Source organism: Equus asinus, chromosome 8 (assembly GCF_041296235.1).
Source record: "Equus asinus isolate D_3611 breed Donkey chromosome 8, EquAss-T2T_v2, whole genome shotgun sequence".
NCBI lineage: Eukaryota > Metazoa > Chordata > Mammalia > Perissodactyla > Equidae > Equus > Equus asinus.
In genome coordinates, this window is record NC_091797.1 from 22,608,310 (window position 1) to 22,626,809 (window position 18,500).

Genomic DNA, 18,500 nt, shown 5'->3' on the forward strand with positions numbered 1-18,500 from the left:
TGAAAATGCTCACACCCTAACAATTCAGAAATTCCATTTCTTAGTATATACCTTAGAGAAACTTTTGCATCTATGCAACAAGGGGACAAAAGAATGTCCATAGCAGGACTGTCAGTCATTGCAAAAAATTGGAAATATGCTAAATGCCGGTCAACATAAGAATGGGAAAATTATGGTACAATCATCAATGGAATACATGTATCACAGATAAATCAAGAAACAACATTGAAATGAAAAGGCAAGTTGCACTATAATACATTCAGTATGAATCTTGTTATATAACGTTTAAAAGCCACCAAATCAATACATCTAATGTTGACAGACATTTAATAGATCAAGTATAAAGGCATGTATGAGAATGAACGAATGCATTAAAGTAGTTATCTCTAGAAAAAGGAAGAGGATGGGGATTAAGAAGGGCTAATATAGGGGCCTCTATGCTATTTACTTAAAATAAGTATGAAGAAAATGATGTATAATGTGGGCACATAGGTGTTCATGGTGTTATCCCTTTGTGTATTTAAAATATTTCACAACATATAAAATTACTTTTCAAAAAGGACATTTACATAAAATGTAGTTACATGGAATAGTTAAAAAATAATAAATTCTAACTTCTTAAAATAAATCTAATTTGTGGGAATAGTTTTCTTTTAGAGAAATAATACACTACATGCTATTAGGATACAAAGCATCCAGTGCTATACAGTATCAGGAAACAACCCTTGAATTCTAATCTTAGTGCTAAAGGCCAGTTTAATTCTAAAAACGTAATGTGAAACCTAGTCAAAAACAAAACAAAAAGCAAAATATTTTCTAAGACGTCTCTGAGGGAGATAGGATGGCAGAACATACATATCTCATCTAAATATTCATTTTCTGTATTAATCTTACGCAGCTTAAAATTCAGCAAGGCAGAATAATGTTGGCTTTATGTTCATAAAGGCAGAAAAACGTGTTCATAAACGCCAAAATCTGGAACTGGTTTTAAACTAATAAAAAATAACAGTGTAGGCATGTTTTAAAATTCTTACCACAATTATTGATTTGGCTTGCTCACAATACTGGAAGTCTCCACATCGAACCGACCTACGTCCCTGCAAATAAAGATACTTAAAATCAACCTGTAAAAATATTATATTCAATATTAATAACTTTTGAACCAATAAAACAAACATTTGAGCATACAACAACTCTGGTCAATTTTTAATATTCACAATGTTCATTCTATTCATTAATAAAAAGTAAATTAAAATATTTTCCTGGACCTGGTCCCATGGCCAAGTGGTTAAAGTTCTGCATGCTCTGCTTTAGCAGCCTGAGTTCAGGGGTTCGGATCCTGGGCACAGACCTACACCACTCACCAGCCATGCTGTGGTGATGTCCCACATAGAAAAAGTAGAGGAAGACTGGAACAGATTTTAGCTATTAGCTCAGGGCTAATCTTCCTCAAGCGAAAAAAAAAAAAGAAAGGAGAAAGATTGGCAATGGATTATTAGCTCAGGGCGAATCTTACTCAGCCAAAACAAAATTTCCTTCAAAGCTATCCTAACATTTTCAAGCCATTAATAAGTATATTTCCTTGACCAACACAACACTTATTCTTCTAGGCTGCTGTAATTTCTATTTTCATAACTGATTATTTCTAATCACTGGGTAGAATGAAGGCAACTGTATCTACATGGCCTCCTAAACTTGCTATCTGACAATAGCTTATGATTATACCCAATATATATTTGGGCTAATATGCAAACGATATTAAAAAAATAGCCTACATATATATACCTCTAACTCAATTTTCTAGCATAACTTTTTCTGTAATAAAAGTTCAATTTCTTACATGACATCAATATAATGAAATTACTTACATCTCGATCTACAGTAGTTGCGAAGCCAATAGCTTCTTTTTGTGTACAGTTAACAGCTTTCTGAAGTGTATAAATAACTTGTTCATATGTATGAACTTCATCATTAAACAGCATGCAATAGTAGGTGTCACTCTTCTCTCTGTGGGACAAACCATGAATTACATATTATCTGTTTGCATATTATCTTGCTCCAGGCTGAATTATTGAGAGCATACTTTGTTCTAGGGAATGTGCTCGGTACTGCACATGGCATAGAGCACGTGTCCCCATGCTTTATGACACTGCGGTCTGGTGGGGAAGATAGACAGTGAACATATAATTCTATGTGAACTGGCTTTATCAAGAAGAGTACAATGCCAGACCAGGGTAAAATGGGTCTGGGAGTTCAGAGAAGGACTGCCAGAGAAGTATTCTGAGAGCCGAAGTCACTACAGGCTATCAGTGGTTCTCAGTTGGGGCAATTCTCCCCTACCCCCAACAGATGACCATCTGGCAACGTCTGGAGACATTCTTGGTTGTCATGACTTTGGCAGGAGTGCCACTGGCATCTAGTGGGTAAGGGCCAGGGATGCTGCTAAATAGTCTATAATCTGCCAGACAGTCCCCATAATAAAGAATTAATCTGGCCCCAAATGCCAACACTGCCAAGGTTGAGAAACCCTGGTTTAGAGGAAGGTGAAAGTAAAGCCCCTGAGATGGCAAAGGTAAATAGTGGGAGCTGGACCACAGGGAGGGAGGAGGAGACTAGTCTGGGGAGAGGCAGAAATCTTGAAGACCTTATGATGGATTTTTGATTTTGCCATCCTAAGGGCAATCAAGGATTTAAAATAGGAGATACGGTCAGATTTGCCTTAAAGTTCACTTTGGCTAGAGTGTGGAGAATGAATGGTGACGGACAAGAGCGGATATGGCAGTCCAGTGAGGGAGGCCATATTGCCCAAGGATGAAATTAATGTTATTTGCACTAGGAGAGTAGTAATGGAGATGAACAGAAGTAGAACAATTTGCTAGAGGGAGAGCCAGCTGGACTTGAAGTCTAAATGGATATGAGTGATTCAGGTTTCTCGGTAGATGGGAATGTCCTTTATTAAGATGGGAAAACATCACAACAGAAGCAAGTTAGATTCTTTTCCCTTCTATGCTGGTGGTCCTGAATCTATACAGGAATAAAAAAATAAAAACAAAACTCTTCTATTCTCTAGGGTCTAAATCTGGATCTTAGATCAATGGTTTCCAACTTGAAGTATATGAAGATAAAGTCATGAGACATTTCCAAAACAGCACAGTAACACCTCATTTTATTAAAAAACACTTAACCCTCAATGTAATTATTTGGAACATTGTTAAGAAAGCAAAAAAGAAACACCACTGATGTCCTTTACACCCTCACTCCAACTTGTGTTCAACCTTAACTATGAATGTAATTCCAACAAGCTTGGTTAGAATTAAAAGTGAGACATGGGGCTGGCCCTGTGGCCGAGTGGTTAAGTTCATGCGCTCCACTTCGGCAGCCTGGGCTTTCACTGGTTTGAACCCTGGGTGCAGACATGGCACCGCTCATCAAGCCATGCTGGGGTGGCGTCCCACATACCACAGCTAGGACCCACAACTAAGAAAGTACAACTATGTACCGGGGGGCTTTGTGGAGAAAAAGGAAAAATAAAATCTTAAAAAAAGTGAGACAGAAGGTTGCTCAAGGCAAGTACACTCAAGTGGAAAAGTAATCCTTTAATCTTAATACAGCTACGGCAGAACCCAGCCTTCTGGTCACAAGTTTGTGACCTCCTCAATAATCTAAGTACAGATGGCAAAAATGTTAGCTGTACACTAAAAAAAGCAAAGTGTGGAATAAATTCTATAAAAATTTAGAATCAAATGGTTAAAATTGAATTTGAGCACTTGTCAAACCAGAAAACTCACTTTATCAAAGAGCTCATTCCTTATTCATCTCTGACAGACAAAAAAAAAGAATAACTTACCAGTTTTATCACACAAAGAAGAGAAAACTGCCTGTGCCTAAAACCAATCACAGAGCCTTGGCGTGGCTTAAACATGTCTATAAACCAACTAAACCAACCATCTAACGGGGAGAAACCTCTACCAGTTAAGTGGATCACACACATTTAAAAACTATAAAGTCAAAGTTCTTGTTCTGCTGAAAACAAATTATGAAAAAAAAAAGATTATGTTCTCTCCTAGCTATATTAAAATTAATTTGAGGAATAAGAATCAAAATGGTCAAAAGTCTGTGTGAGCAAATACAAGTACAAAGAAGAAATGGGTTGTACTTACACCATCTCTAAATCTGCTGGCAATTCACTTTCTTTTTCCCAGGTTAATATCTCTACTGCATATTGAAACATAATAGTAAAAATGTTATAACTTCTTGCTATCACATCTTCTGATAAATGCACAAGAGGATCCTGAAAGAAAGAACAGGAAAAAAAAAAAATCAACCACGTTAAACACACATTAATTCTCCTCTTTCCCATTGTGCCTCCATCCCTTAAAATACTATTGTAAAAAGCAGACTGAGGGGCCGGCCCAGTGGCACAGCGGTTAAGTGCACATGTTCTGCTTCGGCGGCCCATGCTGTGGCAGGCGTCCCACATATAAAGTAGAGAAAGATGGGCATGGATGTTAGCTCAGGGCCAGTCTTCCACAGCAAAAAGAGGAGGATTGGCAGCAATTAGCTCAGGGATAATCTTCCTCAAAAAAAGAAAAAAGCAGACATCTTTCAGCTTCAGCTTCTCTTCAGCTTGATCCTATACATTACATCCTACCAAACCAAGCTTCCTAAAACTTTAGGTTCATAATAATCCCAATTACTGAATCAACTAAACCAAAATATTCAATGGCACTTCAATGCCTATTAAATCTAAAAATTTTATAATGGCATTCCAGAATCTTTAAAACCTAACACCAAACCATCTTCAAAGCTTCATACCCTACTAATCCCCAATTTCAAGAGTAAACAACGGAATATTATCTAAGGACAGACAAGCAGTATTTAGTTTCACAGGTATAAAGGAGAGCATGATTTTGAGGATTCTGAAGGGGAGAAGTAAATGAGGTCAGAAAACTACCTGATGTTGTAAGAACCATTCACTTGTCTACTCTCTCTCAGCAGGGCAAGCTGTGCCCACATGTAACAGGCAACTTGGCACATCAGACTTAACACTGAACGAGTCACTAAATTTCTAGGTTAATGTAAAAAAGTATTGCTATAAACATACACTAAGATTATCATGGTGTCTTTCAGTAAAGGTTGGCAAAATGTTTTATACACTTTAATCTTAATGCTTTATCTCAAATCTAAACACATTATTTACCTTAATGTCTATATTGTGTTATATTCATTTCTCAAGTAAGAAAATCAGTATGTTCCAACATCATGGAATGGGAACTAGCACATTCTTGCAAATATTCATAAGGACACAGACTTTTCTGTTTATCTTCACCAAAGACAAGCCTAGTGGAACTGATATAAGACAAATGGAGAAGATAAATAAAAAGAATGGAGGAAAAAGGACAAAGATTCTGAAAGGAGATGGGTCAAGGGCTTGAAGAATGTAAGAAGATATAAAAAAAAAAGATTTTTCAAAATCTTACAGCACTTTTTACCTACAACTCTTCTCAACAGTCTGCTTTATATGTCTCATCAAAATAATTTTTTATCCTACTAGCAAGGTTCACTACTATTTCTTATGGAGACTTAACAAGTCGTTAACGTAGTGAAATCACCTGGACAAAGATGGAACTAGAACTGGAACCTCCTGGAGACTCATAAAAGAATGAACAATAATAATAATATAAACCTCACACTACACCAAAATATAAAGTAGAAGCAAAACTCAGTTTTCTTGATGATACTATCTCACTATATGGTCAATCCATTTCTTACAATTATGTCCCATAATACAAGAGGATTGAAGAATTATGATATATAAGATTTATAAGAATTTAATGGTTCTGGGACAGAAACAACTGCCAATTCTTGAGACTCTAAGCCAGTAGTGTCCAAACATTTTTGCAAGTGTCCTTGCAAAATCCCAAGGCCTGGTAGACATATTTCCTATTTCACTAATACATCAGTTAAAAAATGTATAATTATCTATATTTTTTAAATGGCAATATAAAAATAAGCTGTACAATGTGTTACATTACATATTGGGGGGATCACCAACTGGTAATTCTGCTGTTACATTAACCCTGTTTTGGGCAGGCCTAGGAATACAGATTCTTCTGCCATCTTTGTATATATATGTTAACTTCTTGAAAAACGGTCACTGATTAAGAATTATCTCTGTAGGTGACGTCAGTGTCATGGTGGAGTGAGCTTGCCGGGGACTCTCTCCCCTCCAACATACAACAAAAAGGAGCAACCATACTCCAACAAAAAATACCCTAATAGCACAGGAATCCTCAGAGACCCACAGCAGGCAAACAATGGAGGGCAGAGAGGCTGGAGCCCCCTCAGAGGAGCTGGAATGGTGGAAGAGAGAACTTTGCTTCCTCCCCTAAAGACTGGGATCGCGGCTGTGGGAGGCTCCGAGAGGGAAGGAGTGGGGGAGGGGTCATGCATCCGCAGGACCACCCAGGACTCCCTAGTGCCCTTGCAGCCTAGAGGGAAGCCCTCTAACGGGGCAAAAGCTTTTGGTGTGACCTCATCAAGCCAAGACCCCAGGAGACCAGATAGTGAGAGCTGACGGGGAAACCTGGGTCTGCCCGCAGGAGAAAGTGCCCTTCCTCCCCTGAACTGAGTAGTGCTGCGCCGCGGCTGTGCCATCGCGGCTGAAGGTGGAGGGCCCAGAATACGTGACTCTCGACCCCCATCTAGTGAAGACAGGCTGTAACTGCAACCAAATAATATCACAATGGGGAAGACCTGTCCTTCCAGCATCCGTCAATTCATCAAATCTCCAGACCAGAGGGAAAACAAGCACCCAGAATTATGTCCTGAGGACTCAGAAATAAGTAAACTAAATGACAATGAATTCAGAATAGCTATTGTCAAAAAACTCAATGAGGTAGAAGAAAATATAGAGAAACAATTCAACGAGTTCTGGAGCTACTTCACAAAAGAGACTGAAACTATAAAGAAGAATCAATCAGAAATACTAGAGATGAAAAACACAATGGAAAAGATAAAACAAAATACAGATTCCCTGAATGCTCATGTGGACACTATACAGGAGCAAATCAGCATAATTGAAGACAGACAGATTGAATGGCTCCAGACAGAGGAGGAGAGAGAACTAAGACTAAAAAGAAATGAAGACAATCTCCGAGAAATAGCTGACTCACTGGGGAAATGCAACATAAGAATTACAGGTATCCAACAAGGTGAAGAGAAGGAGAAGGGAGCAGAAAGCATGCTCAAAGAAGTAATAGCAGAGAACTTCCCAAATCTAGGGATTGAGACAGAAATGTGTGTGGAGGAAACTTTCAGATCTCCCAGATTTGTCAATGTAAAAAGACCTATTGCAAGGCATATACTACTAAAACTGGCAAAAATGAAGGACAAAGAAAGACTACTCAGGGCAGTAGGGCAGAAGAAAATAAGCTACAAAGGAACCCCTATCAGATTTTCAGCGGATTTCTCTGCAGAAACCTTATAAGCTAGGAGAGATTGGAATGACATATTCAAAACTTCAAAAGATAAAAATCTTCAGCCAAGAATATTCTATCCAGCAAAAATATCCTTCATATATGAGGGAGAAATTAAATCTTTCCCAGACAAACAAAAGCTAAGGGACTTCATACAATGAGACCCCCCACTACAAGAAATCCTCAAGAAGGCCCTCATACCTGAACAAAGAAAAAATGGGAGAAAGGGGTCACAAAACACAGAATAAGGAGACAAACAGAATCAGAATAGGATAGCAAATATTCAACTGTAGCATTAGGATAAAGGGAAGGAAAACACCAAAAACAAAGACAATCTTGTCACTTTAACCACAAACTCACAACACAATACCATTCACAATTGCAACAAAAAGAATAAAATACCTTGGGGTGAATTTAACTAAGGAAGTGAAAGACCTATACAACGAAAACTACAAGACTTTCTTAGACTTTCCTGAAAGAAATAGATGACGACATAAAGAGATGGAAAGATATTCCATGCACATGCGTTAGAAGAATAAAATGTCCATACTACCTAAAGCAATCTACAGATTCAACGCAATCCCAATCAGAATCCCAATGACATTCTTTACAGAAATAGAACAAGGAATCCTAAAATTCACATGGGGCAACAAAAGACCCTGAACTGCTAAAGGAATCCTGAGAAAAAAAACAAACCTAGAGGCATCACAATCCCTGACTTCAAAACATACTACACAAAGCTACAGTAATCAAAACAGCATGGTACTGGTACAAAAACAGGTGCACAGATCAATGGAACAGAATTGAAAGCCCAGAAATAAAACCACACATCTATGGACAGGTAATCTTTGACAAAAGAGTGATGGCATACAATGGAGAAAAGAATGTCTTTTCAACAAATGGTGCTGGGAAAACTGGACAGCCACATGTAAAAGAATGAAAATTGACCATTCTTTTTCACCATGCACCAAAATAAACTCAAAATGGATCAAAGACCTAAAGCTGAGACCTGAAACCATAAGGCTTCTAGAAGAAAACGTAGGCAGTACACTCTTTGACATCAGTATTAAAAGGATCTTTTCGGACACCATGTCTTCTCTAACAAGGGAAACAATAGAAAGAACAAACAAATGGGACTTCATCAGACTAAAGAGCTTCTTCAAGGCAAGGGAAAACAGGATTGAAACAAAAAAACAACCCACTAATTGGGAAAAAATATTTGCAAGTCATATATCCAACAAAGGGTTATCTCCATAATATGTAAAGAACTCACACAACTCAACAGCAAAAAATCAAACAACCTGATCAAAAAATGGGCAGGAGACATGAACAGACATTTCTCCAAAGAAGATATACGGAAGGCCAACAGGCACATGAAAAGCTGTTCATCATCACTAATCATCATGGAAATGCAAATCAAAACTACACTAAGATATCACCTTACACCCATTAGAATGGCAAAAATAACCAAAACAAAAAGTAACAAATGTTGGAGAGGTTGTGGAGAAAAAGGAACCCTCATACACTGCTGGTGGGAATGCAAACTGGTGCAGCCACTATGGAAAACAGTATGGAGGTTTCTCAAAAAATTAAAAATCGAGATACCATATGACCCAGCCATCCCACTACTGGGTTATCTATCCAAAGAACTTGAAGTCAGCAATTCCAAAAGTCCTATGCACCCCTATGTTCATTCCAGCATTATTTACAATAGCCAAGACGTGGTGGCAACGTAAGTGCCCATCAACTGATGATTGGATAAAGAAGATATGGTATATATATACAATGGAATACTACTCAGCCATAAAAGAGGATAAAATTGTCCCATTCACAAGAACATGGATGGACCCTGAAGAAATTATGTTAAGTGAAATAAGCCAGATAGAGAAAGACAATCTCTGTGTGACTCCACTCACATGTGGAAGTTAAACATGTAGACAAAGAGAATAGATTAGTGGCTAACAGGGGAAATGGGGTGTGGGAGGGGGCACAAAGGGTGAAGTGGTGCACCTACAACACGATTGACAAACAGTAATGTACAACTGAAATTTCACAAGATTGGAAACTATCATAATCTCAATAAAAATTTTTTTAAAAAATAAAATAAGTTAAAAAAAAAAAAATTCTCTCCGCAGTGAAGAGATGCTAGGTTGTCCAAGTCTACTCACATGTAAATTAAATGCTAGGAAAGACCTGCTCAAAGTGTTCTCACCACAGCCTAAGTCAGTTGGAATGAGAAAATAAATGACCATCTTATCCTATGTTGTAGTATCAATTATGACTAATAACTCTAATTCTTGGACTACATTTGTTAGAGAACGCAAGGATTGTCAGTGAGGCAACTTTGATTTCCTCATTGTTCAAACTAGAAGAATGCACGGCATACTGTTAAAAAGGTTATCTATGGTTATCTTAGAGGGCAGTGGGAATTATGGAGAACTCTAATCTTTTATGTGATAGACTTTTATAAAAAATGTGTGTATTACAATAAACATTTTAACTGTTGTCATATGCAAACAAGATATGAATAAGGATTTTCTCCATATTGCCTACAATATTGTTATTTATAAGAAATACAGGCAGCCAGCCCTGTGGCCGAGTGGTTAAGTTTGCCTGCTCTGCTTCTGTGGCCCAGGATTTTGCGGGTTCAAATCCTGGGCGTGGACCTGGTGCCGCTCATCAAGCCATGCTGAGGAAGCATCCCACATGCCACAACTAGAAGAACCCACAACTAAAAATACACAACTATATACTGGGGTCTTTGGGAGAAAAAAGAAAAAAAAGAAAATCTTAAAAAAAAATATATATATATATATATTTGGTCATTCAGATAACCAAAATATATTTCCCATATACTGTACATGTGGTCTTTGCCTATAGTTCCTGGCTCACAGCTCCCCAAAACCTTCGAATTTCTTGTTTACGTTAATGAAGTTGACTTTTGGACCCCACCCAAAAGGGTGGGGGCTGGTTGCCAGGAGAACCAGCCATGTGATCAGAGGACCAGAACGTTTAGTCCAACACTGGTTTCCGGGGAGGAGGGGACTTGAGGTTGAATTAATTGCCAATGGCCAATGAGTTAATCATGACTACATAATGAAGTCTCCATACAAACCCAAAAGGACAGCTCGTTGGCCCCTTTTATGGGAGGGCTTCCAGGATACTTATGGTGGGCAACCAGAACGCTTCCATGTGCCACCATGCCAGGCCCCAAGCTCCATGAGGACAGAAGCTCCTTTGCTCAGGACCTCACCCTATGAATCTGGCTGTTGACTTGTATCCTTTAATACCCTTTGTAATAAATCAGTAATCCAGTGAATAAACCAGCTTTCTTGAGTTCTGTGAGCCTTTCTAGCAAATTAACGGAACTGGAGTTGCAGGGGGTGGTGGGAACCTCCAGGTATAGCTGGTCGGTCAGAAGCGCCTGAGCTTGAGACTGAAGTGGAGGGAGGTCTTGTGGGACTTTGCCCTTTACCTGTGGAATCTGATTCTGTCTCTGGGTAGGTAGTGTCAGAACTGAGCTGAGTTCTCAGACACACTGCTGGGGTCCAAGAACTGCCTGTTGGTGTGGGGAAGCTTCCACACACATTTTGGAACTGGGTCCAGGAACCCTTCTGTACTGCCCAACTAAAACTAGAAATAAACCAGAAACTGAACAGCCATCAAAACAACCGCACTTATTTCATGAATTGACTTCTAACAAGTAAATAATATACATTTCAACTTATAAAAAAAAAACTCATTAATAATACCACTTTTATCTATTTTATTATTGGGATTATTTTTTTTTTAAAGATTTTATTTTTTCCTTTTTCTCCCCAAAGCCCCCCAGTACATAGTTGTATATTCTTCGTTGTGGGTCCTTCTAGTTGTGGCACGTGGGACGCTGCCTCAGCGTGGTCTGATGAGCAGTGCCATGTCCGCGCCCAGGATTCGAACCAACGAAACACTGGGCCGCCTGCAGCGGAGCGCGCGAACTTAACCACTCGGCCACGGGGCCAGCCCCCTTATTATTGGGATTTTTAAATTAGAATTTTACTTAAAAACAATTCCACTGCTAAAAATGTTTTTAAAACCCAGTATAATGTACCGTCAAAGAGTTCCATCACCAGAGTCTACACTACTTAGGTTCAAAGCCCAGCTCCAGCACTTTCTGTGGGACATGTTGGGCAAGTGTTTTAATCTCTCTAAAACTCAAGCTTCTGCAGTTTCAAAATATTGGTAACAGTATTTATCTTATGGGGCTGTTCTGAGAATTAAATCAGACAAAACAAGTATAGTACTTAGCATAATATTTAGCTATTAATAATCACTGATGTGCATTCAAATGAGATGAGAACAGCATTAAGTGAAAATTTCAGATTAAAAAAAATCTTCACTGAGGTTGATCACTCAGTTAATATTTGTTATTGAACTAAATTTCATTCCAAAAACGATTTACAGCAACTTAAGAATACATCTCATGTCCTATTTTTCGTAAAACTTTTATATCCAGTGTAATAAAACAGTATTAAAAAATAGATGTATAAAGCAGGTAAAGTGAAAATAAAGGTAGGAAGATAAACTAAAGTCAAGATAACATCTGTTTATAAATGCAGATCAGGTAAATTTCCATACAGCTACTACAGACAGGCTGTTTCCTAGAAGCCTCAACAAAAGGAAACACAATCAGTTATCAGGCTCACAACAAGAGAAACAGTATTTCCTAATGCAGAGACCTAAGGGGAATTCCTGTTTCATATGAAGATCAACAAAGGAGACATTATATATAGTATATGGAGGTTCTCAACGAGGAGAGGTACCATCCCACCAGCATTCCTACTCACCCCCACACTCAACGGCCCATTTAGAAACCTATTTGGGCATTCACTGTTGTCACAGCAATGAGAGAGAGATGCTATTGCCATTTAGTGAGTGGGGATCAGGTATAATAAACACAATGCTTCCGACAGTGTATACTTGGGGTTAGCAAACTTTCTATAGAGTCAGATGGTAAGTATTCTAGTTTTTGCAGGCTGTAGGGTCTCTGTCATAGCTACTCAATTTTGCTGTTGTAGCAGAAAAGCAGCTATACGATACAGAAACAATTAAGCATGGTTGTGTTGCAATAAAATTTTATTATGGACATGAATTTGAATTTCATACAATTTTCACATGCCACAAAATACTTTTTTCAACTATTTAAAAATATAAAAACCACTCTCAGCTTATGGTGGCGCCAGGAAACAGGTTGCAGACAAGCTCTGGCCATCCTTTGGCCATCTCTGACCTACACAATGAAGAAACGCCCAACTCCAAATGCCAAGAGTTAAGAAGACCTGTAGAACTTCTAAATATTACCCCTACAGAAGTATATTATCAAGTTTTTCCCAACTTTTTCTAAGATGCAGGCTGAATGTATAATGAAAAAATTATGTTCAAAAATAAAACAATTCTACAACAGACTAAAAAAGTACATTCCAAATATATCTCTCTTCCATTTCAAGCATAAAATATAGAAAATCTAGATATATGTATGAATTTAGTGAGTGGAGACCAGGTATGCTTAACACAATGCTATCTTTTCATTATCTTACAGTCTTATCCTTGAAGACTTCACTTCTCTTAACCGAATTCCTAAGTAGGAATTAAATGGCAGTCTAGAGGTTTTATTCTGTCAAGTTGCTGGAGTATATATTCTCTAGGCAGGACTATATAATTTCAGCCAGGCAGGCCACCTTGCTGGCATCTTCTTAAAATTCAGGAAACTAACCAAAGTTGACACTATTTGATAGCCACCCCACTTGTGTGTGAGGATAAAGCCAAAAGAGTAACGGTAAGCTCATTCATAATTTTTCTTAGAAAACTACTTTAAATCTACTCTAAAACAAAGATAAAAAGGTAACAGAAATCCTAAAGTTTCTCTTTTTAAATAACTTATTGAGATGAAACTGACAGAACACAAAATTAACCATTTTAAAGTAAACAATTCGGTGGTGTTTCATACATTCATGTTGTGCCCCTGCCACCTCGATATAATTGCAAAAACATTTCTATCACTTCAAAGTAAACCCCTTATCATTTAGCAGTTTTTCCCCATTCTCCACTTCCCCTGCCCATAGCAACCACTAATCTGTGTTCTGTCTCTACAGATTGATCTATGCTGGATATTTCATATAAAGGGAATCAAACAATATGTGACCTTTTGTGTCTGGCTTCTTTCACTCAGCATAACGTGATGGAGGTTCATCCAAGTTGTAGCACACATCAGTACTTCATTCCGTTTTATGGCCGAGTAATATTATATTGTATGTATATACCACAATTTGTTTATCCATTCATCCACTGATGCACATTTTGGCCGTTTCTACTTTTTGGCTTTTGTGAACGACGCTGCTATGAACATGTGTGTGCGTGTACCTATCTGAATACAGTCATGTGCCGCATAACGTGTACACAATGGTGGTCCCATGAGATTAGTACCACATCATATAGCCTAGCTATGTAGAAGGTTCTACCATCTAGGATTGTGTAAGTGCACTCTATGATGTTCACACAACAATGAAATCACCTAACAACGTATTTCTCAGAACATCATTAAGTAACACATGACTACTTATTTTCAGTTCTTTTGGACATATACCTATGAGTAGAGTTATAGGCTCATATGGCAACTCCATGTTTAACATTTTGAGGAACAGCCAGACTGTTTTCCACGGTGCTGGATCATTTTGCATTCCCACTAGCAATGTACAAATGTTCCAATTTCTCTAAATCCTCACCTATACTTAGTTTCCATTTTATTTATTTTTTTATTAAGATTATGATAGTTTACAACCTTGTGAAATTTCAGTTGTACGTTATTGTTCGTCATGTTGTAGGTACACCCCTTCACCCTTTGTGCCCTCCCCCATCCCCTTTTCCCCTGGTAACCACCGATCAGTTCTCCTTGTCTATATGTTAACTTCCACCTGTGAGTGGAGTCATACAGAGTTCGTCTTTCTCTGTCTGGCTTATTTCACTTAACATCATACCCTCAAAGTCCATCCATGTTGATGTGAATGTGACGATTTTGTCCTTTTTTATGGCTGAGTAGTATTCCATTGTATATATATACCATATCTTCTTTATACAATCGTCAGTTGCTGGGCACTTAGGTTGGTTCCACGTCTTGGCTATTGCAAATAATGCTGGAATGAACACGGGGTGCCTGGGACTTTTGGAATTGCTGACTTCAAGTTCTTTGGATAGATACCCAGTAGTGGGATGGCTGGGTCATAAGGTATTTCTATTTTTAACTTTTTGAGAAATCTCCATACTGTTTTCCATAGTGGCTGCACCAGTTTGCATTCCCACCAACAGTTTATGAGGGTTCCTTTTTCTCCACAACCTCTCCAACATTTGTCACTCTTGGGTTTGGATATTTTTGTCATTCTAACAGGTGTAAGGGGATATCTTAGTGTAGTTTTGATTTGCATTTCCTTGATGATTAGTGATGATGAGCATCTTCTCATGTGTCTATTGGCCATCCTTATATCTTCTTTGGAGAAATGTCTGTTCATGTCCCCTGCCCATTTTTTGATCGGGTTGTTTGATTTTTTGTTGTTAAGCTGTGTGAGTTCTTTATATATTATGGAGATTAACCCTTTGTTGGATAAATAACTTGTAAATATTTTTTCCCAATTAGTGGGCTATTTGTTTGTTTCAGTCCTGTTTTCCCTTGCCTTGAAGAAGCTCTTTAGTCTGATGAAGTCCCATTTGTTTACTCTTTCTATTGTTTCCCTCGTCTGAGGAGTTATGGTGTCCAAAAAGATTCTTTTGAAACTGATGTCACAGAGCGTACTGCCTATATTCTCTTCTAGAAGACATTGTTTCAGGCCTAATCTTTACGTCTTTGATCCATTTTGAGTTTATTTTGGTGAATAGTGAAAAAGAATGGTCAATTTTCATTCTTTTTCATGTGGCTGTCCAGTTTTCCCAGCACCATTTGTTGAAAAGACTTTCTTTTCTCCATTGTAGGCCCTCACCTCCTTTGTTGAAGATTAGCTGCCCAAAGATGTGTGGTTTTACTTCTGGGCTTTCAATTCTGTTCCATTGATCTGTGCACCTGTTTTTGTACCAGTACCATGCTGTTTTGATTACTGTAGCTTTGTAGTATGTTTTGAAGTCAGGGATTGTGATGCCTCCGGCTTTGTTCTTCTTACTCAGGATTGCTTTAGCAATTCGGGGTCTTTTGTTGCCCCATATGAATTTTAGGATTCTTTGTTCTATTTCTGTAAAGAACGTCATTGGGATTCTGATTGGGATAGTGTTGAATCTGTAGATTGTTTAGGTAGTATGGACATTTTAACTATGTTTATTCTTCCAATCCATGTGCATGGAATGTCTTTCCATCTCTTTATGTCATCATCAATTTCTTTCAAGAAAGTCTTGCAGTTTTTGTTGTATAGATCTTTCACTTCCTTGGTTAAATTTATCCCAAGGTATTTTATTCTTTTTGTTGCGATTGTGAATGGGATTGAGTTCTTGAGTTCTTTTTCTGTTAGTTCATTGTTAGCGTATAGAAATGCTACTGATTTATGTATGTTAACTTTAGACCCTGCAACTTTGCTGTAGCTGTTGATTGTTTCTAATAGTTTTCCTATGGATTCTTTGGGGTTTTCTATTTATAAGATCATGTCGTGTGCAAACAGCGAGAGTTTTACTTCTTCATTGCCTATTTGGATTCCTTTTATTTCTTTTTCCTGCCGAATTGCTCTGGCCAACACCTCCAGTACTATGTTGAATAGGAGTGGTGAAAGTGGGCACCCTTGTCTTGTTCCTGTTCTGAGAGGAATGGCTTTCAGTTTTTGTCTGCTGAGTGTGATGTTGGCTGTGGGTTTGTCATATATGGCCTTTTTATGATGAGGTGTTTTCCTTCTATACCCATTTTATTGAGGGTTTTTATCATAAATGGATGTTGGATCTTGTCGAATGCTTTCTCTGCATCTATTGAGATGATCATGTGGTTTTTGTTTCTCATTTAGTTAACGTAGTGTATCACGTTGATTGACTTGTGGATGTTGAACCATTCCTGTGTCCCTGGTATAAATCCCACTTGATCATGGTGTATAATCTTTTTGATGTATTGCTGTATTCAGTTTGCCAGAATTTTGTTGAGGATTTTTGCAGCTATGTTCATCAGTGATATTGGCCTGTAGTTTTCCTTCTTTGTGTTGTCCTTGTCAGGTTTGGGGATCAGAGCGATGTTGGCTTCACAGAATGTGTTAGGTAGTGCTCCATCTTCCTAATTTTCTGGAATAGTTTGAGAAGGATAGGTATTAAATCTTCTCTGAATGTTTGGTAGAATTCTCCGGAGAAGCCATCTGGTCCTGACTTTTATTTTTGGGGAGGTTTTGGATTACTGTTTCTATTTCTTTACTTGTGATTGGTCTATTCAGATTCTCTATTTCTTCCTGATTCAGTCTGGGGAGGTTGTAAAAGTCTAGGAATTTATCCATTTCTTCTAGATTGTTCAATTTGTTGGCATATAGTTTTTCATAGGATTCTCTTATGATCCTTGTATTTCTTTGGTATCCATTGTAATTTCTCCTCTCTCATTCCTAGTTTTATTTATTTGAGACTTCTCTTTTTTTTTCTTAGTGAGTCTGGCTAAGGGTTTGTTGATTTTGTTAATTTTTTCAAAGAACCAACTCTTTGTTTCATTGATCCTTTCTACTGTCTTTTCTGTTTAAATATCGTTTATTTCTGCTCTAGTTTTTATTATTTCCCTCCTTCTACTGACTTTGGGCTTTGTTTGTTCTTCTTTTTCTAATTCTGTTAGGTGTCATTTGAGGTTGCTTATGTGAGATTCTTCTTGTTTACTGAGGTGAGCCTGTATTGCAATGAATTTCCCTCTTAGGACTGCTTTTGCTGTGTCCCAAATGAGTTGGTATGGCGTGCTTTCATTTTCATTTGTCTCCAGATAACATTTGATTTCTTCTTTAATTTCTTCAATAATCCATTGTTTGTTCAGTAGCATGTTGCTTAGTCTCCACATTTTTGCCCCTGTCCCAGCTTTATTCCTGCAGTTGATTTCTAGTTTCATAGCATTATCATCAGAAAAGATGCTTGATATTATTTCAACCCTCTTGAATTTATTGATGCTTGCTTTGTTTCCGAAGACATGGTCTATCCTTGAGAATTTTCCATGTGCACTTGAGAAGAATGTGTAACCTGTTGTTTTTGGATGAAGTGTTCTATATATATCTATTAAGTCCATCTGGTCTAATTTTTCATTTAATTCTATAATTTCCTTGTTGCTTTTCTGTCTGGATGATCTATCCATTGGTGTTAATGGGGTATTGAGGTCCCCTACTATTATTGTATTGTTGTTGATGTCTCCTTTTAGTTCCGTTAAGAGTTGCTTTACAAATTTTGGTGCTCCTGTGTTGGGTGCGTATATATTTATAAGTGTTATGTCATCTTGGTGGAGTGTCCCTTTTATTATTCATTATATACTGCCCCTCTTTGTCTTTATCTGTTTTGCTTTGAAGTCTACTTTGTTTGATATTAGTATAGTGACACCTGCTTTCTTTTGTTCATTATAAGCTTGGAGTATTGTCTTCCATCCCTTCACTCTGATTCTGTGTTTGTCTTTGGGGCTGAGGTGTGTTTCCTGGAGGCAGCATATTGTTGGGTCTTGTTCTTTGATCCATCCTGCCACTCTGTGTCTTTTGACTGGAGAGTTCAATCCATTTACATTTAGAGTGATTACTGAAATGTAGGGGCCTACCGCTGCCATTTTATGTGTTGTTTTCTGGTTCTCTTGCATTTCCTTTGTTTCTCGTCCCATGATTTTTGGATTACTAATTCAGGTATGTAAATTTCCATATTGGCTTTCTTCTTATTTGTAATTTGTGTCTTTATTCTTGTTATTTGTTTAGTGGTTACCAGGTGGTTTGTACAAAACATCTCATGGATGAGATAGTCCATTTTCTGACAGCCTCTTATTTCCTTGAATTAAAACGTTCCATCCCTTTTCTCTTCCCCTTCTGGGTTGTC

General features: G+C 37.9%; 1 protein-coding gene across 15 annotated transcripts in view; it reads right to left on the reverse strand.

Moving 5' to 3' along the window:
• The window catches only part of UBR2 (ubiquitin protein ligase E3 component n-recognin 2), a 124,170-nt gene that overhangs the window by 64,746 nt on the left and 40,924 nt on the right, over positions 1-18,500 (reverse strand). For all 15 annotated transcript variants that reach the window (XR_006531951.2, XR_006531950.2, XR_006531952.2 and 12 more), the window contains 3 exons: positions 4,161-4,291; positions 1,869-2,007; positions 1,035-1,097 (listed from right to left, as the gene is read on the reverse strand). Coding sequence is in view for 10 of the 15 variants with exons in the window: in XM_070514935.1 (XP_070371036.1) it covers positions 1,035-1,097; positions 1,869-2,007; positions 4,161-4,291 (333 nt within the window). In the remaining 5 variants the exon portion in view is untranslated. The remainder of the gene's footprint in view (positions 1-1,034; positions 1,098-1,868; positions 2,008-4,160; positions 4,292-18,500) is intronic.